The sequence below is a fragment of the Salmo salar genome, chromosome 26 (genome assembly GCF_965601325.2).
Source record: "Salmo salar chromosome 26, fSalSal1, whole genome shotgun sequence".
NCBI lineage: Eukaryota > Metazoa > Chordata > Actinopteri > Salmoniformes > Salmonidae > Salmo > Salmo salar.
The window spans coordinates 31,381,671-31,408,393 of record NC_138316.1 but is presented as its reverse complement, the minus strand read 5'-3'; the positions used below and the strand labels follow the sequence as shown (position 1 = coordinate 31,408,393).

The following is a 26,723-nucleotide window of genomic DNA, read 5'->3' as shown; positions in this document are numbered from 1 at the left end:
TCTTCTGCAGGGAGGTACCAGAGCACCAGGACAAAGGGAACAAACTGAGCATATCCAGTGATTTGACATGGATTATTGTCTGATATGCATGACTTCCTCTGTTGGGGTGGAACAAAAGTTGAAATGATACAAACACAGAAAGTTATTGAAAAAGCTCTGTCCTGTTGCACAATAGAACAAATATCAACATTATTCTGTCTCACTCCTGCCAAGTGTTAGCATTTCATCAAACAGGCAGACTGAACTTCTAGACGTTAAATCGCTACCTACACTCTTAGAAAAAAAACTGCTATCTAGAATCTAAAAGGGTTATTGGGCTGTCCCCATAGGAGAACCCTTGAAGAACCCTTTTTGGTTCCAGGTAGAACCCTTTTGAATTCCATGTAGAACCCTTTCCACAGAGGGTTCCACATGGAACCCAAAAGAGTTCTACCTGGAAACAAAAGGGGTTCTCCTATGGGGACAGCCGAATAACCATTTTGGAACCCTTTGTTCTAAGCGTGTACGTCAACTGATTTTGCAAACACACACTGAGGGAGCACAAAGCACAACACCTGATACTGTTGTTTCATTCTCCTCTGTAGTCTAGTTAAACACCTCTATACAGCTTTGTCAGCACCTCCAGAGTATGTATACATACTGTAATATATCAGAAGTTTCTATTGTGGGCCAGGCCTCTAGCAGCATCACACAGCCCATCCACAAGCCTCCACTGTGTCCTGTGGTGCATATTTTTAGACCAGAGCAGATGCGGATGTATCATGTCTGCTGTGACGTTGTCAGATGAGTGGATCGGAGCTCTTACAAATGTGAAATTAGGAACGAGCGATGATGAGGATGAGTAGGAAGAGAAGTGGGAGAAGAGAAGGAGGAGAAGGGAGAGAAGAGGGAGGTTCTAAGCAGTCTCCCACTGATTCACAGTCAGTGATTCCTCTCTCTCTCTCTCTCTCTCTCTCTCTCTCTCTCTCTCTCTCTCTCTCTCTCTCTCTCTCTCACACTCTCTCTCTCTCTGCATGTCAGAGATTTGATCTCCACTGTGCTGTACTGTGAGGCGCTCCACTGGGCTGTACTGTGAGGCGCTGTGAGGCGCTCCACTGTGCTGTACTGTGAGGCGCTGTGAGGCACTCCACTGTGCTGTACTGTGAGGCACTCCACTGTGCTGTACTGTGAGGCACTCCACTGTGCTGTACTGTGAGGCGCTCCACTGGGCTGTACTGTGAGGCGCTCCACTGGGCTGTACTGTGAGGCGCTCCACTGTGCTGTACTGTGAGGTGTTGTGAGGCGCTCCACTGTGCTGTACTGTGAGGCGCTCCACTGGGCTGTTCTGTGAGGCGCTCCACTGGGCTGTACTGTGAGGCGCTCCACTGGGCTGTACTGTGAGGCGCTGTGAGGCGCTCCACTGTGCTGTACTGTGAGGCGCTCCACTGTGCTGTACTGTGAGGTGCTGTGAGGCGCTCCACTGTGCTGTTCTGTGAGGCGCTCCACTGGGCTGTACTGTGAGGCGCTGTGATGCGCTCCACTGGGCTGTACTGTGAGGCGCTCCATGGGGCTGTACTGTGAGGCGCTCCACTGTGCTGTACTGTGAGGCGCTCCACTGTGCTGACCTGTGAGGCGCTCCACTGGGCTGTACTGTGAGGCGCTGTGAGGCGCTTCACTGGGCTGTACTGTGAGGCGCTGTGAGGCACTCCACTGTGCTGTACTGTGAGGCGCTTCACTGGGCTGTACTGTGAGGCGCTGTGAGGCACTCCACTGGGCTGTACTGTGAGGCGCTCCACTGGGCTGTACTGTGAGGCGCTGTGATGCGCTCCACTGGGCTGTACTGTGAGGCGCTCCACTGGGCTGTACTGTGAGGCGCTCCACTGGGCTGTACTATGAGGCGCTTCACTGGGCTGTACTGTGAGGTGCTATGAGGCGCTCCACTGTGCTGTACTGTGAGGCGCTCCACTGTGCTGTACTGTGAGGCACTCCACTGTGCTGTACTGTGAGGCGCTCCACTGGGCTGTACTGTGAGGCGCTCCACTGTGCTGTACTGTGAGGTGCTGTGAGGCGCTCCACTGGGCTGTACTGTGAGGCGCTCCACTGGGCTGTACTGTGAGGTGCTGTGAGGCGCTCCACTGGGCTGTACTGTGAGGCGCTCCACTGGGCTGTACTGTGAGGCGCTCCACTGTGCTGTACTGTGAGGCGCTCCACTGTGCTGTACTGTGAGGCGCTCCACTGGGCTGTACTGTGAGGCGCTCCACTGGGCTGTACTGTGAGGCGCTCCACTGGGCTGTACTGTGAGGCGCTCCACTGGGCTGTACTGTAAGGCGCTCCACTGTGCTGTACTGTGAGGCGCTCCACTGGGCTGTACTGTGAGGCGCTCCACTGGGCTGTACTGTGAGGTGCTGTGAGGCGCTCCACTGGGCTGTACTGTGAGGCGCTCCACTGGGCTGTACTGTGAGGCGCTCCACTGGGCTGTACTGTAAGGCGCTCCACTGTGCTGTACTGTGAGGCACTCCACTGTGCTGTACTGTGAGGCGCTCCACTGGGCTGTACTGTGAGGCGCTCCACTGGGCTGTACTGTGAGGCGCTCCACTGGGCTTTACTGTGAGGCGCTGTGAGGCGCTCCACTGTGCTGTACTGTGAGGCGCTCCACTGGGCTGAACTGTAAGGCGCTCCACTGTGCTGTACTGTGAGGCGCTCCACTGGGCTGTACTGTGAGGCGCTCCACTGTGCTGTACTGTGAGGCGCTCCACTGGGCTGTACTGTGAGGCGCTCCACTGGGCTGTACTGTGAGGCGCTCCACTGTGCTGTACAGTGAGGTGTTGTGAGGCGCTCCACTGTGCTGTACTGTGAGGCGCTCCACTGGGCTGTTCTGTGAGGCGCTCCACTGGGCTGTACTGTGAGGCGCTACACTGGGCTGTACTGTGAGGCGCTCCACTGTGCTGTACTGTGAGGCGCTCCACTGTGCTGTACTGTGAGGTGCTGTGAGGCGCTCCACTGTGCTGTTCTGTGAGGCGCTCCACTGGGCTGTACTGTGAGGCGCTGTGATGCGCTCCACTGGGCTGTACTGTGAGGCGCTCCACTGGGCTGTACTGTGAGGTGCTCCACTGTGCTGTACTGTGAGGCGCTCCACTGTGCTGACCTGTGAGGCGCTCCACTGGGCTGTACTGTGAGGTGCTGTGAGGCGCTTCACTGGGCTGTACTGTGAGGCGCTGTGAGGCACTCCACTGTGCTGTACTGTGAGGCGCTCCACTGGGCTGTACTGTGAGGCGCTCCACTGGGCTGTACTGTGAGGCGCTGTGATGCACTCCACTGGGCTGTACTGTGAGGTGCTCCACTGGGCTGTACTGTGAGGCGCTCCACTGGGCTGTACTATGAGGCGCTTCACTGGGCTGTACTGTGAGGTGCTATGAGGCGCTCCACTGTGCTGTACTGTGAGGCGCTCCACTGTGCTGTCCTGTGAGGCACTCCACTGTGCTGTACTGTGAGGTGCTATGAGGCGCTCCACTGTGCTGTACTGTGAGGCGCTCCACTGTGCTGTCCTGTGAGGCACTCCACTGTGCTGTACTGTGAGGCGCTCCACTGGGCTGTACTGTGAGGTGCTGTGAGGCGCTCCACTGTGCTGTACTGTGAGGCGCTCCACTGGGCTGTACTGTGAGGCGCTCTACTGGGCTGTACTGTGAGGCGCTCCACTGGGCTGTACTGTGAGGCGCTCCACTGTGCTGTACTGTGAGGCGCTCCACTGTGCTGTACTGTGAGGCGCTCCACTGGGCTGTACTGTGAGGCGCTCCACTGGGCTGTACTGTGAGGTGCTGTGAGGCGCTCCACTGGGCTGTACTGTGAGGCGCTCCGCTGGGCTGTACTGTGAGGTGCTCCACTGGGCTGTACTGTAAGGCGCTCCACTGTGCTGTACTGTGAGGCGCTCCACTGGGCTGTACTGTGAGGTGCTGTGAGGCGCTTCACTGTGCTGTACTGTGAGGCGCTCCACTGGGCTGTACTGTGAGGCGCTCCACTGGGCTGTACTGTGAGGCGCTCCACTGGGCTGTACTGTGAGGCGCTCCACTGTGCTGTACAGTGAGGTGTTGTGAGGCGCTCCACTGTGCTGTACTGTGAGGCGCTCCACTGGGCTGTTCTGTGAGGCGCTCCACTGGGCTGTACTGTGAGGCGCTCCACTGGGCTGTACTGTGAGGCGCTCCACTGTGCTGTACTGTGAGGCGCTCCACTGTGCTGTACTGTGAGGTGCTGTGAGGCGCTCCACTGTGCTGTTCTGTGAGGCGCTCCACTGGGCTGTACTGTGAGGCGCTGTGATGCGCTCCACTGGGCTGTACTGTGAGGCGCTCCACTGGGCTGTACTGTGAGGCGCTCCACTGTGCTGTACTGTGAGGCGCTCCACTGGGCTGTACTGTGAGGCGCTGTGAGGCGCTTCACTGGGCTGTACTGTGAGGCGCTGTGAGGCACTCCACTGTGCTGTACTGTGAGGCGCTCCACTGGGCTGTACTGTGAGGCACTCCACTGGGCTGTACTGTGAGGCGCTGTGATGCACTCCACTGGGCTGTACTGTGAGGTGCTCCACTGGGCTGTACTGTGAGGCGCTCCACTGGGCTGTACTATGAGGCGCTTCACTGGGCTGTACTGTGAGGTGCTATGAGGCGCTCCACTGTGCTGTACTGTGAGGCGCTCCACTGTGCTGTCCTGTGAGGCACTCCACTGTGCTGTACTGTGAGGTGCTATGAGGCGCTCCACTGTGCTGTACTGTGAGGTGCTCCACTGTGCTGTCCTGTGAGGCACTCCACTGTGCTGTACTGTGAGGCGCTCCACTGGGCTGTACTGTGAGGTGCTGTGAGGCGCTCCACTGTGCTGTACTGTGAGGCGCTCCACTGGGCTGTACTGTGAGGCGCTCCACTGGGCTGTACTGTGAGGCGCTCCACTGGGCTGTACTGTGAGGCGCTCCACTGTGCTGTACTGTGAGGCGCTCCACTGTGCTGTACTGTGAGGCGCTCCACTGGGCTGTACTGTGAGGCGCTCCACTGGGCTGTACTGTGAGGTGCAGTGAGGCGCTCCACTGGGCTGTACTGTGAGGCGCTCCACTGGGCTGTACTGTGAGGCGCTCCACTGGGCTGTACTGTGAGGCGCTCCACTGGGCTGTACTGTAAGGCGCTCCACTGTGCTGTACTGTGAGGCGCTCCACTGGGCTGTACTGTGAGGTGCTGTGAGGCGCTCCACTGTGCTGTACTGTGAGGCGCTCCACTGGGCTGTACAGTGAGGCGCTCCACTGGGCTGTGCCTTTAGGTTGTGTAATTGTGAGACTTCACAGGGCTGTGGGGTCTGGGTTTAGAAGGTCTCATCCTCCCCTCCTGCACCTCCTCATCTCATCCTCCTCCTCCTGCACCTCCTCCTCCTCATCTCATCCTTCCCTCCTGCACCTCCTCATCTCATCCTCCCCCTCCTGCACCTCCTCCTCCTCATCTCATCCCCTCCTGCACCTCCTCATCTCATCCTCCTCCTCCTGCACCTCCTCCTCCTCATCTCATCCTCCCCTCCTGCACCTCCTCATCTCATCCTCCCCCTCCTGCACCTCCTCCTCCTCATCTCATCCTCCCCTCCTGCACCTCCTCATCCCATCCTCCCCCCCACCTTCTACCCCTCCTCCACCTCCTCCCCCACCTTCTACTCCTCCTCCTCCACCTCCTCCCCCACCTTCTACTCCTCCTCCTCCTCCACCTCCTCCCCCACCTTCTACTCCTCCTCCTCCTCCACCTCCTCCCTCACATTCTACTCCACCTCCTCTCCCACCTTCTACTCCTCCTCCACCTCCTCCACCTCCTCCCTCACATTCTACTCCACCTCCTCTCCCACCTTCTACTCCTCCTCCTCCACCTCCTCCCTCACATTCTACTCCACCTCCTCTCCCACCTTCTACTCCTCCTCCTCCACCTCCTCCCTCACATTCTACTCCACCTCCTCTCCCACCTTCTACTCCTCCTCCTCCTCCTCCTCCACCTCCTCCCTCACATTCTACTCCACCTCCTCTCCCACCTTCTACTCCTCCTCCTCCTCCACCTCCTCCCTCACATTCTACTCCACCTCCTCTCCCACCTTCTACTCCTCCTCCTCCTCCACCTCCTCCCTCACATTCTACTCCACCTCCTCTCCCACCTTCTACTCCTCCTCCTCCTCCTCCTCCCCACCTCCTCCCTCACATTCTACTCCACCTCCTCTCCCACCTTCTACTCCTCCTCCTCCTCCACCTCCTCCCTCACATTCTACTCCACCTCCTCTCCCACCTTCTACTCCTCCTCCTCCTCCACCTCCTCCCCCATCTTCTACTCCTCCACCTCCTCCACTTCCTCCCCCACCTTCTCCTCCATCTCCACCTCCCCCTCCTCCTCCACCTTCACTTCCAACTCCTCAAGGCTAAGTAAAACAATATCGACCTCCTACATAATGAAAGAAAACCATCTTGTAGTTCCATTAAAAGTATTAAGAGATAAGTCAACAGTAATGGTCTGTTGATAGGATCAGGGTTGACCTGTGCAGTTGGAGGGCAGTGCCCCATCACCATCACTAGGACCAGGGTGTGCAGTAAAGTGCTTGTGTTGTGGGGAGTCAGTGGCCTCGGAGGCACCCAGGACCAATCTAATCTCTACAGTGACTCACTAACCTTCACAAGGACGACGGACACGACAGACTGGGAGCAGACCACACCTGGAGTGGTTCCTAATGTATGTCCACGAACAAACAAATACAAACACACTGAATACACACACATGCACACACACACACACACATGCGCACACACACACACACACAGAACACACACATGCACACATAGACACACACGCACACACATACACACACACACGCGCACACACACACACACACACACACACAGAACACACACATGCACACATAGACACACACGCACACACAGACGCACATACACACACACACACACACACACACACACACACACACACACACACACACACACACACACACACACACACACACACACACACACACACACACACACACACATGCACACATAGACACACACCCACACACAGACGCACATACACAAATTAAACCCACATAGGCTGCACCCACGCATACTGTGCATGCTAGCATATCCAGGTGTGTTCTTCTCACACACATTCACATAAGAAATAGTTAAAGCGGTTAACAAGGATTTCTAAGGGAATTCTCCCGATAAGCCTGACGGATAACAGTGTCTGTCTTGTGAAACAGAGAGGTTACATGGTACACATAATCAGTGGAGAAAGCGCTCTCTCTCTTACGAGCGCGGCACGCATCATCCCTAGCTGAACCCCCATCTGAAATGTTAATGTGGTCTGTTTGAAGGCCAGCATTATGACTAATCCCTACTTAATATGCTCCCCTACAACATTGTTTTTCTTTTCCCAAGTACACAGAGACCTCTGGGAAAAAATACTAGTCAGGTAGCGACTCTTTTACCTCAGAGTGAGGAGTAAATCAGAGTATATCATCTTTATTCACCAATACATTTACATATACCTGGAATGATGCTGGCAGCAGCAGGGAAAATATACAGACAGAATATAGACAGATATAGAGCATCTCGTCTTGGATCAAAACACTACTTGAACACAGTAGGCCTAAATGATAGTGACCCTGAGTGTTTCCCAGTGTGGGTTTGTGTACATGAGACAATGACCTTATAAAATGGGGAAAAAATTAAATAAATACTACTATTCGACTATAAGTGAGACCAAATAAGCTCAAGGAACTATAGACGCCACAGTCAAGATCAACCTAAAGACATAAGCCTCCTCTTCAGTCTCCTTGGTCCTCTCGCCCTACACTACAGGTCTCCATTAGACCAGACCTGTCCTGGCCTCTCACCATCCCTACTGATCAACACAGCCATCTGATCAGTCATGGCAGACACAAGCTGTTCAGAGCCCCACACCTCATCATCTCATCCCAGCACAACTGCATGCAAAGCAGGGACCCAGTGCCATGGCTAGCTGCCAATGGAAATAGATGGACAGTAGTGGCCCAGGACTCCTGTCGTCTTGTGTGGCTCAGTTGGTAAGAGATTGTGAGTTAAATTCTCGCAGGGATCACATATGTTTACTACAAAGTCACACAGCAGAAAAGCTCAGAGGCATACTTTATATACAGTACATAGAACTCACTCTAAGACAATGGAAAAAGCCAAGGCACTCTGCAGAGGTTATGTGTATTATTCAGTGGGAAAGACAAGAAGAGTCTCCCTTGGGGCATTGGGACACATACACACAGCCTGCCCCTTCAGCCAAATGATAGAATTAGAAGTGTTATTGGCCAGGTCGAAAAGGTCATTATTCATGTTGCATAATTGGCTTAAGGCAGTCCACTGACCATGCAGAAGGTCACGCAACTGGGAGCAACCACAAAGAACATCATCGCACCACTTGTGTAAGTTGGACAGACACATCAGTGTTTCATCCAGAGGAGGCTGCTGAGGGGAGGACGGCTCATAATAATAGATGGAACGGAGTAAATGGAAACCATGTGTTGGATGTATTTGATACCATTCCACTGATTCCGCTCCAACCCTTACCACAAGCCCGTTCTCCCCAATTAACGTGCCACCAACCTTCCATGGTTTCATAATCCAGAAAAGCAACACCAATCCATATTCTAGCGTACTTGGGTTGATTGGACTAGGCTACAGTATGTGATCAACACACCTTAAAGTACTCAGGTTGTGGAAAGCCCTGCAGAGCTAAACACACCCAACCTGGCCAAGTAAAAAGCAGCAGCTGTCTGATTGTAACCACCAGCTGCTGTAGAGAACATTGGAGAAGCTAGCCATCAGTATGAGTTAGTGTTCAAGGCTCCACCATATCTAACAGTGTGTTCCATGTGTACAGCATCTCTAGACACTTGATGCACATCTCACTCCACTCCATCCAACCCATGTACATGCACACTCCACTCCATCCAACCCATGTACATGCTCACTCCACTCCATCCAACCCATGTACATGCTCACTCCACTCCATCCAACCCATGTACATGCTCACTGCACTCCATCCAACCCATGTACATGCTCACTCCACTCCATCCAACCCATGTACATGCACACTCCACTCCATCCAACCCATGTACATGCTCACTGCACTCCATCCAACCCATGTACATGCTCACTCCACTCCATCCAACCCATGTACATGCTCACTGCACTCCATCCAACCCATGTACATGCTCACTCCACTCCATCCAACCCATGTACATGCACACTCCACTCCATCCAACCCATGTACATGCTCACTCCACTCCATCTAACCCATGTACATGCACACTCCACTCCATCCAACCCATGTACATGCTGACTCCACTCCATCCAACCCATGTACATGCACACTCCACTCCATCCAACCCATGTACATGCTCACTCCACTCCATCCAACCCATGTACATGCTCACTCCACTCCATCCAACCCATGTACATGCTCACTCCACTCCATCCAACCCATGTACATGCTCACTCCACTCCATCCAACCCATGTACATGCTCACTCCACTCCTTCCAACCCATGTACATGCTCACTCCACTCCATCCAACCCATGTACATGCTCACTCCACTCCATCCAACCATGTACATGCTCACTCCACTCCTTCCAACCCATGTACATGCTCACTCCACTCCATCCAACCAATGTACATGCTCACTCCACTCCTTCCAACCCATGTACATGCTCACTCCACTCCATCCAACCCATGTACATGCTCACTCCATCCAACCCATGTACATGCTCACTCCACTCCATCCAACCCATGTACATGCTCACTCCACTCCATCCAACCCATGTACATGCTCACTCCATTCCATCCAACCCATGTACATGCTCACTTCACTCCATCCAACCAATGTACATGCTCACTCCACTCCATACAACCCATGTACATGCTCACTCCACTCCATACAACCCATTTACAGTATCAGTCAAAAGTTTGGACACATCTACTCATTCCAGGGTTTTTGTTTATTTCTTTTTTACTATTTTCTACATAATAGAATAACAGTGAAGACATCAAAACTATGAAATAACAAATATGGAATCATGTAGTAACCAAAAAAGTGTTAAACAAATCAAAATATATTTTATATTTGAGATTCTTCAAAGTAGCCACCCTTTGCCTTGATGAGAGCTCTGCACACTCTTGGCATTCTCTCAAGCAGCTTCATGAGGTTAGTCACCTGGAATGCATTTCAATTAACAGGTGTGCCTTGTTAAAAGTTAATTTGTGGAATTTCTTTCCTTCTTAATGCGTTTGAGCCAATCACTTGTGTTGTGACAAGATAAGGGTGGTATACAGATGATAGCCTTATTTGGTAAAATGACCAAGTCCATATTATGGCAAGAACAGCTCAAGTAAGCAAAGAGAAGCGACAGTCCATCATTACTTTAAGACGTTAAGGTCAGTCAATCTGAAAAATGTCAAGAACTTTTAAAGTTTTTTTTAAGTCCAGTTGCAAAAACCATCAAGCTCTATGATGAAACTGGCTCTCATGAGGACCACCACAGGAAAGAAAGACCCAGAGTTACCTCTGCTGCAGAGGATAAGTTCATTAGAGAGTTACCATCCTCAGAAATTGCAGTCCAAATAAATGCTTCAAAGAGTTCAAGTAACAGATACATCTCAACATCAACCGTTCAGAGGAGACCTTCATTTTATCAGGCCTTCATTTTATTTATTTTTTATTTTACCTTTATTTAACTTGGCAAGTCAGTTAAAAACAAAATCTTATTTTCAATGACAACCTAGGAACAGTGGGTTAACTGCCTTGTTCTGGGGCAGAATGACAGATTTTTACCTTGTCAGCTCGGGGATTTGATCTTGCAACCTTTCGTTTACTAGTCCAACGCTCTAACCACTAGGCTACCTGCCGCCCCATGATCGAATTTCATGATCGAATTCATGATCAAATTTCTGCAAAGAAACCACTACTAAAGGACACCAATAAGATGAAGAGACTTGCTTGGGCCAAGAAACACGAGCAATGGACATTAGACCGGTGGAAATCTGTCCTTTGGTCTGAGGAGTCCAAATTTGAGATTTTTGGTTCCATACGCTGTGTCTTTGTGAGACGCAGAGTAGGTGAACGGATGATCTCCGCATGTGTAGTTCCCACCGTGAAGCATGGAGAAGGAGGTGTGATGGTGTGGGGGTGCTTTGCTGGTGACACTGTCAGTGATATATTTAGAATGCAAGGCACACTTAACCAGCATTGCTACCACAGCATTCTGCAGCGATATGCGGGTTTGCGCTTATCATTTGTTTTCAACAGGACAATGACCCAACACACCTCCAGGCTGTGTAAGGGATATTTGACCAAGAAGGAGAATGATGGAGTGCTGCATCAGATGACCTGGCTTCCACTATCACCCGACCGCAATGCTCACTCCACTCCATCCGACTCATGTACATGCTCACTCCACTCCATCCAACCCATGTACATGCACACTCCACTCCATCCAACCCATGTACATGCACACTCCACTCCATCCGACCCATGTACATGCTCACTCCACTCCATCCGACCCATGTACATGCTCACTCCACTCCATCCAACCCATGTACATGCACACTCCACTCCATCCGACCCATGTACATGCTCACTCCACTCCATCCAACCCATGTACATGCTCACTCCACTCCATCCAACCCATGTACATGCTCACTCCACTCCATCCAACCCATGTACATGCTCACTCCACTCCATCCAACCCATGTACATGCACACTCCACTCCATACAACCCATGTACATGCACACTCCACTCCATACAACCCATGTACATGCACACTCCATCCGACCCATGTACATGCTCACTCCACTCCATTCAACCCATCCACAAAGACACACAAATCTGCTTCCTAAACCTTCCTTCACCTCTTCCTCTTAGGCTTTGTCTTGATGCCTTTCCTAATATTACAGTATGTGCTAGCCTATGGGGACACTCCATCAGCCTTGACTTCATGCAGGAAATCTCCATAATGATAAATGAGTCTGGTTTCAGGAAGCTGTAGGCATGGCATGTTTCAGACAGGCACAGTGTGACCAGTCTCATCTGACCTTTACAGATACCAGGACTGGGAGACACACTGATGATGAGAGACCCTCCTGGAGAGCTGCTGTGCTGTCAGCAGAGGAAAGGTCTTGGCTCTTTACAGTCGGACTGAACTGCAGTGTGTTTGAGGTTACCTGAGGCTCAAAGCTAAAGAGTCTGTGTAGAAAAGGGATCAGTGAAATGGGAAAAGCTGTATTATGATATAGACTTGTAATATGTTAAACGATATAACTTCTAGAAAGGATTTTCTAGGCAGAAAATCATCAGGAATGAAATAAAGTACAGTTTCAATACAGACATTTGCTAAGATGCAAATCACCTACAGCATGAAATAGCACCCTCTTCACAACAACAACAACAACAATTTTTTTCCGGCTACTAAAGCTAGATGCATGTAATGGAGATTTCCTAACAGATTCCTTGTTATCTTCTGTAATAGATGAGGTCTAATAGATCAGCTGGCCCAAGCATCCATCCATCCCTGTGTTACTGTTCTGCTTGGAAAAGACTCACAGGAATATGACCCTGCTCAGACAGACACCATGTGCTTGTCAACCTCAGCATGCTGAACAACAGAGGCAGAGCCCTCCAACCTCCCCACCCTACTGTTGGCATTGAATAAACAACGGGGTAAACAGCGACAGAGAGAAAGATGAATGGTGCTGTCCTGCAACGACAACCCTTCGGAATCTTAAACAACTGGGCCCAAAGATAGGCTACAGCCCTACACCACTGACTGAGCAAGACAGAGTGACAGAATAGAATTGGACCGACAGGGCACAGAATAAATCCACTCCCCTGACAGGCTGTCACACTGACGGACAGAGAACAGTGAAGGAGGGCTATTCATTTATTACACGTTTGGATAATGACCATGGCTAGTTACATACAGCCTGCTGAAGACTAATAATTAAGTCAAGTGAGACCAAATAAGCTCAAGGAACTATAGATGCCACAGTCAAGTTCAGCCTAAAGACGTAAGCCTCCTCTTCGGTCTCCTTGGTCCTCTCGCCTTACACTACACGTCTCCATTAGACCAGACCTGTCCTGGCCTCTCACCATCCTTACTGATCATGCAACTGGGAGTAACCACAAACAAGATCATCACTGCATAAGCAATTGTTAATTAGTCGGTCGGGTATGTTTCTGCAAGGAAATGTTGAACTATCTTGTTTCTATCTCTTTATCGCTCTCTCTCTATCTCACACACATTCTCTCTCACACACACTCATCAATAAATCAACCAATCAAAAGACTTGAGGATAGCAAGAAAAAATGGCAAGGTAAGAGGAATTTGTGAAAGAGTGGCTAGACTGCAGAATTCCAAATGAGCTGACCAATGAGGTGCCCCTCCGCAATATCATTGAGCTCTGCCTCTGTCTGTAACAGGGCCATTGTCGTTTTCCCTCTCCCTCTCTCTCTTTCTCTCTCTCTCTTTCTCTCTCTCTCTTTCTCCCTCTCTCTCAGCCTCTCTCTGTCTCTGTCTCCCTCTCTGTCTCCCTTTCAGTCTCTCTCTCCCTCTCGCTATCTCTCTCTCTCACTTTCTCTGTGTGTGTGTGTGTGTGTGTGTGTGTGTGTGTGTGTGTGTGTGTGTGTGTGTGTGTGTGTGTGTGTGTGTGTGTGTGTGTGTGTGTGTGTGTGTGTGTGTGTGTGTGTGTGTGTGTGTGTGGGGGGGGGGCATGCCTGTGTGTACAATACCATATTTATTATTCAGGAAAAGTGGTCAGAGAAGTCTGGTAAAGAGGGAAACATCTTACTGAGCACAGGTCATGTTCTGGGGGAGACATCTTACTGAGCACAGGTCATGTTCTGGGGGGAGAGAGATCTTACTGAGCACAGGTCATGTTCTGGGGGGAGACATCTTACTGAGCACAGGTCATGTTCTGGGGGGAGAGAGATCTTACTGAGCACAGGTCATGTTCTGGGGGGAGAGAGATCTTACTGAGCACAGGTCATGTTCTGGGAGAGAGAGATCTTACTGAGCACAGATCGTGTTCTGGGGGGAGAGAGATCTTACTGAGCACAGGTCATGTTCTGGGGGGAGACATCTTACTGAGCACAGGTCATGTTCTGGGGGAGAGAGATCTTACTGAGCACAGGTCATGTTCTGGGGGGAGAGAGATCTTACTGAGCACAGGTCATGTTCTGGGGGAGAGAGATCTTACTGAGCACAGGTCATGTTCTGGGGGGAGAGAGATCTTACTGAGCACAGGTCATGTTCTGTGCTAGAGAGATCTTACTGAGCACAGGTCATGTTCTGTGCTAGAGAGATCTTACTGAGCACAGGTCATGTTCTGGGGGGAGAGATCTTACTGAGCACAGGTCATGTTCTGGGGGGAGAGAGATCTTACTGAGCACAGGTCATGTTCTGGGAGAGAGAGATATTACTGAGCACAGGTCATGTTCTGGGGGGAGAGAGATCTTACTGAGCACAGGTCATGTTCTGGGAGAGAGAGATCTTACTGAGCACAGGTCATGTTCTGGGGGGAGAGATCTTACTGAGCACAGGTCATGTTCTGGGGGAGAGAGATCTTACTGAGCACAGGTCATGTTCTGGGGAGAGAGATCTTACTGAGCACAGGTCATGTTCTGGGAGAGAGAGATCTTACTGAGCACAGGTCATGTTCTGGGGGGAGAGATCTTACTGAGCACAGGTCATGTTCTGGGGGGAGAGAGATCTTACTGAGCACAGGTCATGTTCTGGGTGGGAGAGAGATCTTACTGAGCACAGGTCATGTTCTGGGAGAGAGAGATCTTACTGAGCACAGGTCATGTTCTGGGAGAGAGAGATCTTACTGAGCACAGGTCATGTTCTGGGGGGAGAGAGATCTTACTGAGCACAGGTCATGTTCTTGGGGGGAGAGATCTTACTGAGCACAGGTCATGTTCTGGGGAGAGAGATCTTACTGAGCACAGGTCATGTTCTGGGGAGAGAGATCTTACTGAGCACAGGTCATGTTCTGGGGGGAGAGATCTTACTGAGCACAGATCATGTTCTGGGGGGAGAGATCTTACTGAGCACAGGTCATGTTCTGGGGGGAGAGAGATCTTACTGAGCACAGGTCATGTTCTGGGGGGAGACATCTTACTGAGCACAGGTCATGTTCTGGGGGAGAGAGATCTTACTGAGCACAGGTCATGTTCTGGGAGAGAGATCTTACTGAGCACAGGTCATGTTCTGGGGGAGAGAGATCTTACTGAGCACAGATCATGTTCTGGGGGGAGAGATCTTACTGAGCACAGGTCATGTTCTGGGAGAGAGAGATCTTACTGAGCACAGGTCATGTTCTGGGGGGAGAGAGATCTTACTGAGCACAGGTCATGTTCTGGGGGAGAGAGATCTTACTGAGCACAGGTCATGTTCTGGGGAGAGAGATCTTACTGAGCACAGGTCATGTTCTGGGTGGGACAGAGAAGAGATACACACACTGGGTGGTGTAATGTACTGTACTTACTGAGGGTTAGCCATGTTGGTGAATGGTGATGGAGAGAGGAAGAGGAGGAGGCTATGATCTTCACTCAGTTCTCAGTCACACTATGCCTCTCTTAGCTTCTGAGTTCACCACACCAGATAGACTCTGCTGGACTCATGTTGAACCTGGGGATTGAATTAAATATCAATTACACCTGATGTACTACAACCATATTACATCCGTACTACACTAAGATGTATGAGTTCAGTAAAACATTGTATAATGGCACCAGAAACAGTATGGGGATACTGAGACAATGAAGAACTATAATTGTAGCTTGAAGAGTAACCTACAACGGCAATTCTTCAAAGTAAAAGATGTTTCATTCTATGTCTATGGTAAGAGCACATCACCTGCATGTCTGCTGAATAATACTCATGAAGTGCTGCTCTCACCATAGAATGAGTCCATTGTTGAGTTACTGCTGTGAAAATCCATTACGCTTGACACAGGACATGCATGAGTGGAAACCTACCCAGGTGATTGGTCTTTATTTAGATATGATTGATGACAGACAGTGACACATTATTATGGCAATCCCCTGAGAGTATGGTAGGCTATGTATGAGTCATTCAATAACACTTTAAACCCAAGACATACACTACAGTACCAATACTTTCAATGGAGAAGATGTGAGAGACATTACAGGTCTTTCTGTGTTGCCCATCATTACATTTCAGATGGTGCTGGTGAGAAGGTATATTGAGAGACTTCTACTAAAGACTACAACAACTGAAGGTTGTTAGCACATCCCAACTTACTGTATAAAGGGTTATGTTAAGCAAATTCTCTTGAATACCCTTTTTTCGACCATGGTGTTTGAATGGTGAGAGTTCATAGACTGTGCTTTGCCTGATCAGCACAAAATATCAAGTAGAGGTCTGTCCACTGATCTCTGCCTGACCTTAATAAACTACAGGAGCCAATCAGTTCAGATCCATCTCGCCTCTAATCTACTTACTATATAGTGCACTATATTTAAGTGAGCCTATGTAGGCCATTTGGAACATGCCCTGGGTCTCACACAGTTCATTGAATAGTAAAGTAGGCTAACGGCCCCCTTACTTCATAACTTACTTCATTTTACAAGGCTTTTCTGTAGCATTGCATCAAATTCAAAGCACAACTCAGCCCCATATCCACGTCAAAACCAAACTGACAAGTAGCTTGACATGCAAATGTTTCCCTCCCTGTTCAGGAACTAATAATAATGTAACCCTACTGGAAATTGTAATTGAAACGGACTAAGCCAAGCATGAATCCAGGTTAGGACTATACTTAGTCGCTGTAGTACCTGAATATAGAAGCAGAGACTCGAGAGACTATAGTATCCTTGTGTGTAAAGCGGGGGTGGTCCCCGTTGTAGGCTACACGGAGGGAGTGCCCCGGCAATGTACAACTAATCTATTATTCAGTTGAACCAAAGCAGAACCTTCCTACCTGTCTTGATTTACATTGTTGACAGTCTAATCGAGCCTCCCGTTGGCCGCGTGCTCGTGATAATGTCTCCCTCTGTGATGATCAGCGTGAGTGAGGCTCGTGCTCCAGGCTCGTGGCGATGTGTAGGCTGCTGCCTTCCTTAACACGTTTACATTGGACAAGCACCCCTGCTGCTGCTGCTGCTGCTGCTGCTTAGATTCCTGTGCAAAACGAAAAGACTGGAGCCGAAATGCAAGCACCATCGTCGTTCAGCAAGATCATATTAAGTGTCTCAGACTGACCACCGAATAACCAGCTAACAGCATCACTGGAGAGTGGAGGAAGAAAGGTCGGAACGTTGTGTGTGTAGTGTTGGCTACACCGCTCCAAATTTGCTAGTGAGGGTTGAGGGCTTCCCCCGCGATCGCAGAAGGGACTCCTTGCTGCCGAATATAGACCTCCTCTTCCACAAGGAGCTGTCTAGGTGCTGAAAACGTGATTAACCTCCGGTTTCTCTAGTGCCACGCTGTGATGCCTGGCTCTCTCCCTTTCAAAACCGAGAATAGTAGCATAATCCCCGCGAAACAACGTCAAAAACATTGCCGTTTATTTTCATGCCGAATAGTGGCAGTATCGAAGCTATAACATTGTCATTGCTTGCTTCGGTCACGACTCATGTTTGCTCTCTGTGGATTCTAGTTCCAAATCCTGATAACCGAATGAAAACTGAGGTTCAGTCACCTCACTTGATTTGTAGGCCTATAGCTTTATGCCCGAGCTGCCTTTCTCCATGTCCATAGGCTTGACGTTTTTTTTATCGTTTCGTAAATTCAAGATACTATGGGAATATAAATGATCTTTCTACCAATTGGCTTAACAGTTTGTCATTCACCAGGAATAGCCAGTCGATGGTTAGAGCGCACATCAATCAATCTCATAGCGTCTTCGCAGCCTTTTATCAAAGACGCCTGCTTGTCAAGGTTAGGCTTTCGGAAATGGTCGAAATGAAATAATTGTAGTCTATGATAGAGCAATTCTGAACAATTAGGCCTGTTATATAACAAAACATATACATAAATTGCAGGTTTTACTATTCTGTTATTCTTTCATTTAAATGTTAATATAAGTACATTGGTTGTAGAATATGATATTGGAAGATGTTCTGAAAATAATTAGATGCACATTTTTTCTCCATTCTGATAAATCAGGACACCTAAACCTGAAGTCCACGTTGTGACTCTTGTGCAGGAGTTAGAGACAGAGAAAGCCAGAGAGAGGAGACATTTCAATGGCAGTCATTTATTGAATTTGAAATAAATCAAACATATTTGGCACACATAGTTGAAAAGTGCTTGTAACCTTAAACATTTTGCTCATCATATTAAAGCCAGAGAAAACGATTTAAAGAACCATTTAAAAATAATCCCATTAGCTCTACACAGAATGGTTGTGTGGTAACATTAGGTGACATACGGAACTGTGTTGTCTAATGAACATAATGAAAGTGTATAAGGTGACAAAGATGCATGTTCCTAAAATATGTCTGCTATTAAAAAAAAAGTTTGTTATCCAGATGAAAACCTCTGCTGAGTGTACAGTATTATTTGGGAAAAGTTAGGTCACAAAACTATGAACAGTGATCTTACATTTCCCCCATTAGAGTATCAGGAGAATAACTTGTATACTATACTGAAAAGTTATACCTTAAAATGGCTTATTCTAAATAAAATAACAGAAGCAATCAAAACCATTTAGCCAAACATATAGGTTGGTAAAATTGCACATTCATCTCCAAAGAACTGTTTTGAACTTCCTAAACATTTCTCATGTGTTCATACCTTCATAAACAAAACAAATACTGTCATCAGGAATGTCTTCAGAATTATAATATATTCGTAAATTAAATGAATGAAGCAGAATATTGTACAGAATCCCAACTACAAAACTGTTTGTACATGGTATGTTTATCACACAATCATATAATGGAGGGAATACCCTGTTTGGGAGTGGAACACGTAAAATAACACACCATTTAAAACCATCAGTTCCAATGAAGCAACAAATATGACCTTACAAGATAGTATGAAGAACGACACAACAGAGAGAAAGATTGTCTAAACCACAGAATCCATTTCAGTAAATAGAAGCTAGTGAGGCAATTCCACAATAACAGAATGACAGCACAAACCCTCATTCTGTTACCAAACTTTGCTTTTTTAAATTTAACTAGGCAAGTCAGTTAAGAACAAATTCTTATTTACAATGACGGCCTAGGAACAGCCTAGGAACTGCCTTGTTCAGGGGCAGAACAACAGATTTTTACCTTGTCAGCTCGGGGATTCAATCTAGCAACCTTTCAGATACTGGCCCAACGCTCTAACCACTAGGCTACCTGCCGCCCCACTGTTCACTGTTCTGTTCTTCAAGTAAATGTCTTTATAAAAGTAATCCTTATGCATAGAGTTGTATGGTTTGTTTAACTTTGCAATCATTGCTTTCTGTTTGACATGTAATTTCAAGTGAAAAATCTGAGTCTCAGCCTCACTCTATTATCGTGGAATTGCCCAGTGTGTGAAATAGTCTTATAAAGGTAGTAGGAATAGGCCAGGATTTAATTGCATTTCAAAAAGGGTTTCTCCATATCTAACACTAAAAGAGGGGCATGTGTCAAAGCACATACAGGAGAAAACATTGAAATCAAAACAAACTGAATTTTTCTCAAAGGTTCAAAACATGTTACTTTCCTTATCTTCTTAACTAAAAAGTGCCTGATCGGTAATCTCAACAATTATTTATAATAATTAATAACAATTATATTTGTTAATTGGACATGAAGTGTCAGTGACTTTTCACTATAAGATGTAAGAAACCATCTGGTCAAGATTATTAGTTAGTTTGAGTTATATGTTTTGAATATGTGCATAACATTTGGTGAGTAATTCAGGATAATATATATGTGTTTTACATGGGGAAGTCCACTGTATAATTTTGTAACAGAGGACTGAGATGAATGGACAGTATTTTCTTCTCTGATTCCCATCAGCACCTTGTTAAACTCACTAACATATCAGCAATCTTTCCTATTCAAGTTTCAAACTGATCAATGCATGATCAAGTAAGTATTTGCCTCTATTGCAGCAGATAAAACATTGCATTTCCCCCCCAAAATTGACAAAGTTAAAACTTTACATTGGGAAAAGTTGAACACAACAAAAAGACATCTACATGTTGTAATCCACTTCAAACAGCATCACATACCACCATGGCTGAGAGATAACAAGATTCTACAACCAAAATGTTGTTGATCCTTATTGTTACGTGCAGAGTCTTCTGAACTAGACACCAGGTTTGTATTCATTAGGGCACACCGTTTCAAAACATTTTGCAACGTAAAACTGGTGTTTCTTATTGGACCAGTTAAGATAGTACCCCTCTGCTTCTTCCGTTTTGTACCTAATCAATAGGAACCTAAAGTGAACAAAACAAACTGTAGTTTGAATGTAAATATGACCATGGACTCCTCAGCCAAGGTGAACTAGGGTCATAACAGTGGTGTATCCATGCTGCAGACTGTCCGTATCCGTGTCACACAGAGTATAGTCCTCCTTCACGATACGATCACACCCGATCTCCCCGTTACCAAAGAAGCCAAACAGTGGGATGTTGGGGAACACCTTGCGGAAGGTGTCAGCCTCCACGTTACGTTGGTTGTTGTAATAGTTGTGTCCGCGGCCCACGCAGGCAAACATGAAGCCCAGGGTGTTCCTCTCTGGGAGGTTGGCTGCTTTCAGTCTCCGTATGGTGGCCTCAGCTGCCTTGGGGCTGCTCACGTCCTGCTCCAGGAGAACACTGGCCCCCTGGATCCTTGGACCGCTCAGAGCCAGACCCACCACGCCGTACGACCCCCGGCCACAGCTACGGAGAAAGACACTGTCACATAACTGTATAGTAATACTCTAAGCTAAACCCTAACCCCGGGACCACTCAGGGCCAGACCTACACCACCGCACGAGCCCCAGCAACAGTTACAGAGAACGACGGCAGGACAGACAAAAACAAAGTCACAGCTGCATAGTAAGAGTAGGGATTCCCAAACTTTTCATGTCGAGGCCCTCTGAATATGATGAGCGTCCAGCTGAGGACCCCCACTACCTTAAAAAATATATGTTTTGCCGCTTGGTAGATTACTAGGAGGTCGCAATAAATAAGACCCCAGACCCCTGTTTGAGAACTCCTGACCTTTCTCAGCATTGAAAAGAACAGTACATGTTACAGATCACTCAGGTACTCACCACTCTCTTTCAGGGGAGAAGACATTCTCCACATGGCCCCCAGCGATGAGAGCCTTGCTGCGTGCCAAAGGCTCCAGGACCTGGTTAAGGAAGCGGTTTGCTCCGGGTTTGTAGGCTTCATAGCCAAAGAGCAGCACCACACGCAGATCAGGGTTATTCACCAGCCCTGAGGGGACAGGACGACAACAGAGAGGGGTCAGAGATAGAATCATATTATGGTGGACGGTTGGCTAGAGCCAAGGATGTGTTTAGCATACTGTAGAAATGTTTGTTGCCATCTCTTTTCTGTAATATTGGTATTTATCACTCACATAGTAAACCTAGTATCAACTTTACATTGCAGAGTTTGTATTGGGCTAGAACAAGACCTGCACTTTGTTTTATTTAATTTGTACCTTTATTTAACTAGGCAAGTCGGTTAAGAACAAATTCTTATTTTCCATGACGGCCTAGGAACAGTGGGCTAACTGCCTTGTTCAGGGGCACAACGGGGATTCGAACAAGCAACCTTTCGGTTACTAGTCCAACGCTCTAACCACTAGGCTACGCTGTCGCCCCACTGAGCAGCTTAATGGTTGACTGTGGTACCCCTATGTGGGAGAGCGGAGAAAGGTATATTTCTGAACTGGTCATCATAACTTCAACTCCCAGTCGGTCACACCAACCTGCTTCCTCCAGGTGTGACTGTGAGATGGTGCGTTTGCAGAAGTGAAAGGGGCGGATGTCCACTCCCTCCATCCTAGGGAACATGATAGCGTAGCCAGCTTCTCCTTCTTGGAACTCCTTCGGTGGACCCGAGTGGGAGCCACTGGGAGTTACTGTGGGGGAAGATGAAAAGAGACTCAGCAGCAACTCTTGGGAGGACATTGGAAGTTTGCTTAAAAAAAAATCTACATTTTAGCAAATGTCTTCTTCAGGGTTACTGTGGGAAAAGGCAAAAGGACAAATCATACTGTCAACCAATGTCCTTTTCCTTATACTGGTAAATGTATCACATGTATGATGTACATTTGCCAGAGAGTAGTATCATGAACAGACTACATAAACATAAATGGTACCGTAGATCTGTCTTTATACTATGAGCTCCGATTGATAACGAGCAGAAGTAGTTCCAGTTTTTCATCACTGGTTTTATATTTGGGCAAATCAAGATTTCACTGGTGTTAGCATCTTTTCTAAATTTGGAAGGGGAGGGGACATCTGGCCCATAACTTGCAAAGAGTGGATCTCCTCAATCCGGTTCCACTCCTCGTTCTAGCATCTCTTCTATTAACATGCACAGACCCTGTTAGCTGTTATTACTGTTAGCTAGCTAACTAAAGTAGTTAGCTAGCTAACAGTAATTGCATTTTAACATATTGCATGGCGTTCCACTTCTCTGGTTCTCTAAGCACTCAATCTATGTGACATAACACTATTTAACACATAACAAATCAATATAACGTAGCTAGATTTCCAGTTCACGGGGGAAGACACTATCTGCATACTTGGTTGATGGAGTGTCACTTCTCTCCAGCTTAGTGATTATATAGAGGAATACAGAGCACAGATCCTGTTGTCAGTCCTGGAATACTAGGCCATCTATCGACATATCTAGTCGCCATGCATCTCTTCCCAGCTCCAAAGCAGAGCACCCTATGCTAATAAGGCAGGGGGAGATTAATGTGGACCATCCCCTGTTGACAGGTGACCCATTCCTCTGTGATACGCTTAAGTGAGCTGGTTAACATTCACAAACTCTGGTAGATGAGAATGCACAACACGCATCAAAGAGGAAAGGACCTGAATGTCATGCACTGGCAGCAGCCTGTGTCATGAATTATGGCACATGAGCTAGCTATCAGTGGTTAGTGTTGTAGGAAAATTATGTGTTATAACATATTATAACACATGAAATAGTTACCACACAGTGTTCTGGTCATTAGGTATTAGGAAGGGAAATATGAAAATACTGTGGTTCTTACAAACAACACCAGGAGTGGCGATGGCCATGATGTCACATCCATTGGGGAACAGCCTGTTCAGTTCCTCCACTGAGTCTGGACTGTGGTGGGTCTTGCGTGCTGCAAGAGGGGATACAGGTTAGAACATGCCTTACATTTAGATTGTTACTGACTGGGTCTCTAATATAAGCAGCAAGTTTCACAACTTAGCCTACAACTTTTAATAACTTAACACGTGTTTAGTAACAAACTAAATGGAAGTTAGCTAGTAGATAAGAGGCCACAGTACTTTTTACTTCTCGGCCCAGGATTATTAGTGTGTTTTACTACAGAGTGACAGCTCTACAGAGTAGTAAAGCACAACTGTTCTGCCTGCGGCTATGGAACCCTGACCTGTTCACTGGACGTGCTACCTGTCCCAGACCTGCTGTTTTCATCTCTCTAGAGACAGCAGGAGCGGTAGAGATACTCTCAATGATCGGCTATGAAAAGCCAACTGACATTTACTCCTGAGGTGCTGACTTGTTGCACCCTCGACAACTACTGTGATTATTATTATTTGACCATGCTGGTCATTTATGAACATTTGTTTCATCTTGGCCATGTTCTGTTATAATCTCCACCCGGCACAGCCAGAAGAGGACTGGCCACCCTTCATAGCCTGGTTCCTCTCTAGGTTTCTTCCTAGGTTTTGGCCTTTCTAGGGAGTTTTTCCTAGCCACCGTGCTTCTACACCTGCATTGCTTGCTGTTTGGGGTTTTAGGCTTGATTTCTGTACAGCACTTTGTGACATCGGCTGATGTAAGAAGGGCTATATAAATACATTTGATTTGATTTAAATGTAGTACATGTTACGTCTTACCCTTTTTCTGCTTGTAGGAAGAGTCTTGTCCACTGAAGGTCTCGCTGTCCACCATAACCAAGACTGTTTTGGGCAGCAGGTATACATTCTGCAAACATTAAGAGAGAGGTGTTTCTACAGTTTTCAATAATGTCAGACTCCACATACTGCACACAGACTGTCTTCCACTGTAGGTGCCAGGCTATAACTTTACTGTGTTCTACTAGCCTACTTGTAGGACTGTTGCAACAGCATACAGATAGATATGCATAATGTCGAACAAGCATGCCTCTGGCTAATCTCAGTTAACCCAGAACTAAAGTCTTGCGTAATTGGTCAGATGCTCGATTAAGTTCTGGGTCTGTGCATGTTAATAGAAGAGATGCTAGAACGAGGAGTGGAACCGGATTGAGGAGATCCACTCTTTGCAAGTTATGGGCCAGATGTCCCCTCCCCTTCCAAATTTAGAAAAGATGCTAACACCAGTGAAATCTTGATTTGCCCAAATATAAAACCAGTGATGAAAAACTGGAACTACTTCTGCTCGTTATCAATCGGAGCTCATAGTATAAAGACAGATCTACGGTACCATTTATGTTTATGTAGTCTGTTCATGATACTACTCTCTGGCATGCAATCATGTCAGCTCTATTCATGACACTTCTATCAACGATTTATAAACGTTCTCCTGAAAGAGACCATGTTGTAATTTCTTGTGTATTTTCAGTATTCAAACTGACCTCCACTTCTTCAGCCAGGCTGTGGCAGAGAGCATGGCCGTCATAGTTGGACGGTCCAGAGGCAGACACCCACGTCAACTTCTGCTGGACCCTCAGTACTCTCCGTGCACAGTTCATCCACAGTCTGCAAACACTGCACAATAAGGAAGACAGTCGTCAGCTCTCACTCTCATCCTGGCATGACAAGGAAGTTGTTTAAAAAACATGATACCTACGACCAGTCTGGGGATAACTAGCTAACGTTAGCTAGATTCCAAGCATTTCTTAGCTAGCTAATTTAGCTGTCAAATACTAATCTGTAATACAAGATTATTACTAAAATACTGCTGTGATACTTGTTAGCTAGCTAGCTAACGTATGCTAGTTTCACATGACTGCACGCCTTTTTTGCAAGCAAAACGTATACAGCTAACAGAGACATTTAGTGTAGATTGCTAGTTAGCTACATATATTCAGTTCCAGTCCTGTTTAGAACTTGAAACGTGCATTGCCATTGTTGATAAAACACTGTGCTTGCTAACGTTAGCTAGCTAGCTGACTATGGCTAATCGGTCAATTTTATCCGGAATCCTTGGGACAACCCTACCCTTACCGGAGGGGACGTCCCAATGTTCCCCGATAGCACGGACCGTGGCTAATCTAGCTAGCTACCTAACGTTAGCTAGCTAGCTAGTCACTTACCACGCAATTTGGAGCAGGGATTTAGTTGGTACAAACGTCAAAATTCTCTCCACTACTTCTGCCACATTACTGAGAATGTATTCTGCCGTGCATTCATCTGAAATGCCAGAAAAGTCTGTATTTCCATCCATATTTCCTTCGCAAGATCTTGGCAGCTAGCTACGGATTTGTCTTCTGACTTTTCACTAATGCAAATTGCATAGCTAAATATCGAAAGCAGTTTTCGGGATAAAATACACTATTACTGCCACCTAGTGGCGAGTACGCTTTATCTGCCTAGTATGTTTAAATAAAAACAAACGTTATTTGTCCATGCGCCGAATACAACAACATTTCACCTTACAGTGAAATGCTTACTTACAAGCCCTTAACCTACAATGCAAATAGTCTGGGTAGCCATTTGATTAGATGTGCAGGAGTCTTATGGATTGGGGGTAGAAGATGTTTAGAAGCCTCTTGGACCTAGACTTGGCCCTCCGGTACCGCTTGCCGTGAAAGAACAGTCTATGACTAGGGTGGCTGGAGTCTTTGACAATTTTTAGGGCCTTCCTCTGACACAACCTGGTATAGATGTCCTGGATGGCAAGAAGCTTGGCCCCGGTGATGTACTGGGCCGTACGCACTACCCTCTGTAGTGCCTTGCGGTTGGAGGCCGAGCAGTTGCCATACCAGGCTGTGATGCAACCAGTCAGGATGCTCTCGATGGTGCAGCTGTAGAACCTTTTGAGGATCTGAGGACCCATGCCAAGTCTTTTCAGTCTCCTGAGGGGGAATAGGTTTTGTCTTGACTGTCTTGGTGTGCTTGGACCATGTTAGTTTGTTGGTTATGTGGACGGCAAGGAACTAGCTCTCAACCTACTCTACTGAAGCCCTCTCGATGAGAATGGCGGCGTGCTCAGTCCTCTTCCTGTAGTCCACAATCATCTCCTTTGTCTTGATCACGTTGAGGGAGAGGTTGTTGTCCTTTCACCACATATTTTGTGTCATATATTCATGGATTACATTTTCAGTCCATTGGCATTTGAGCAAGAATTATCCTCATAAAAAAAAAACATTTTATCACTCCAAAGAAAGTTTCTGTAGTTTCTTTATCACTGCAAAATAACACAAAAATAGTAGGCTATGCATGGTCCTGGAAATATATAGCTTTTTTATTAAATGGATCGATTCAAGGAGGTACTACCTTGGTTTATTATGATGATTATTTGCGTTGAAAATAGTATTAGACTGTGTTCACACACGCAGC

At 47.4% G+C, this 26,723-nt stretch overlaps 2 protein-coding genes across 2 annotated transcripts in view; both read right to left on the bottom strand.

Annotated features, from left to right (window-relative positions):
* Positions 1-17,853, bottom strand: part of LOC106587632 (transmembrane protein 266) — a 121,900-nt gene extending 104,047 nt beyond the window's left edge. The window contains exons 1-2 of the mRNA XM_014176200.3: positions 17,002-17,853; positions 15,544-15,686 (exon numbers count right to left, since the gene is read on the bottom strand). Coding sequence (XP_014031675.3) covers positions 15,544-15,557 — 14 coding nt within the window. The 5' untranslated portion in view covers positions 15,558-15,686; positions 17,002-17,853. The remainder of the gene's footprint in view (positions 1-15,543; positions 15,687-17,001) is intronic.
* A 2,025-nt stretch (positions 17,854-19,878) lies between these two features.
* Positions 19,879-25,700, bottom strand: LOC106587622 (F-box only protein 22). The gene is made up of 7 exons (XM_014176187.3): positions 25,478-25,700; positions 24,797-24,929; positions 24,078-24,165; positions 23,237-23,335; positions 21,938-22,090; positions 21,273-21,438; positions 19,879-20,895 (listed from the first exon to the last, which is right to left on the bottom strand). Exons 1-7 carry the CDS (start codon positions 25,606-25,608, stop codon positions 20,502-20,504), a joined length of 1,164 nt encoding a protein of 387 aa, XP_014031662.1. The 5' UTR covers positions 25,609-25,700; the 3' UTR covers positions 19,879-20,501.
* Positions 25,701-26,723: the final 1,023 nt, after the last annotated feature.

What these genes read in the sequence shown, in the direction of transcription:
- LOC106587622 (XM_014176187.3), bottom strand. Translation starts at nt 25,608, where the DNA reads ATGGATGGAAATACAGACTTTTCTGGCATTTCAGATGAATGCACGGCA. An exon ending in GCCTGGCTGAAGAAGTGGAG is followed by an intron (nt 24,166 to 24,796) that starts GTCAGTTTGAAT and finishes TAATGTTTGCAG; the next exon opens with AATGTATACCTGCTGCCCAA. An exon ending in GTCACACCTGGAGGAAGCAG is followed by an intron (nt 21,439 to 21,937) that starts GTTGGTGTGACC and finishes CTGTCCCCTCAG; the next exon opens with GGCTGGTGAATAACCCTGAT.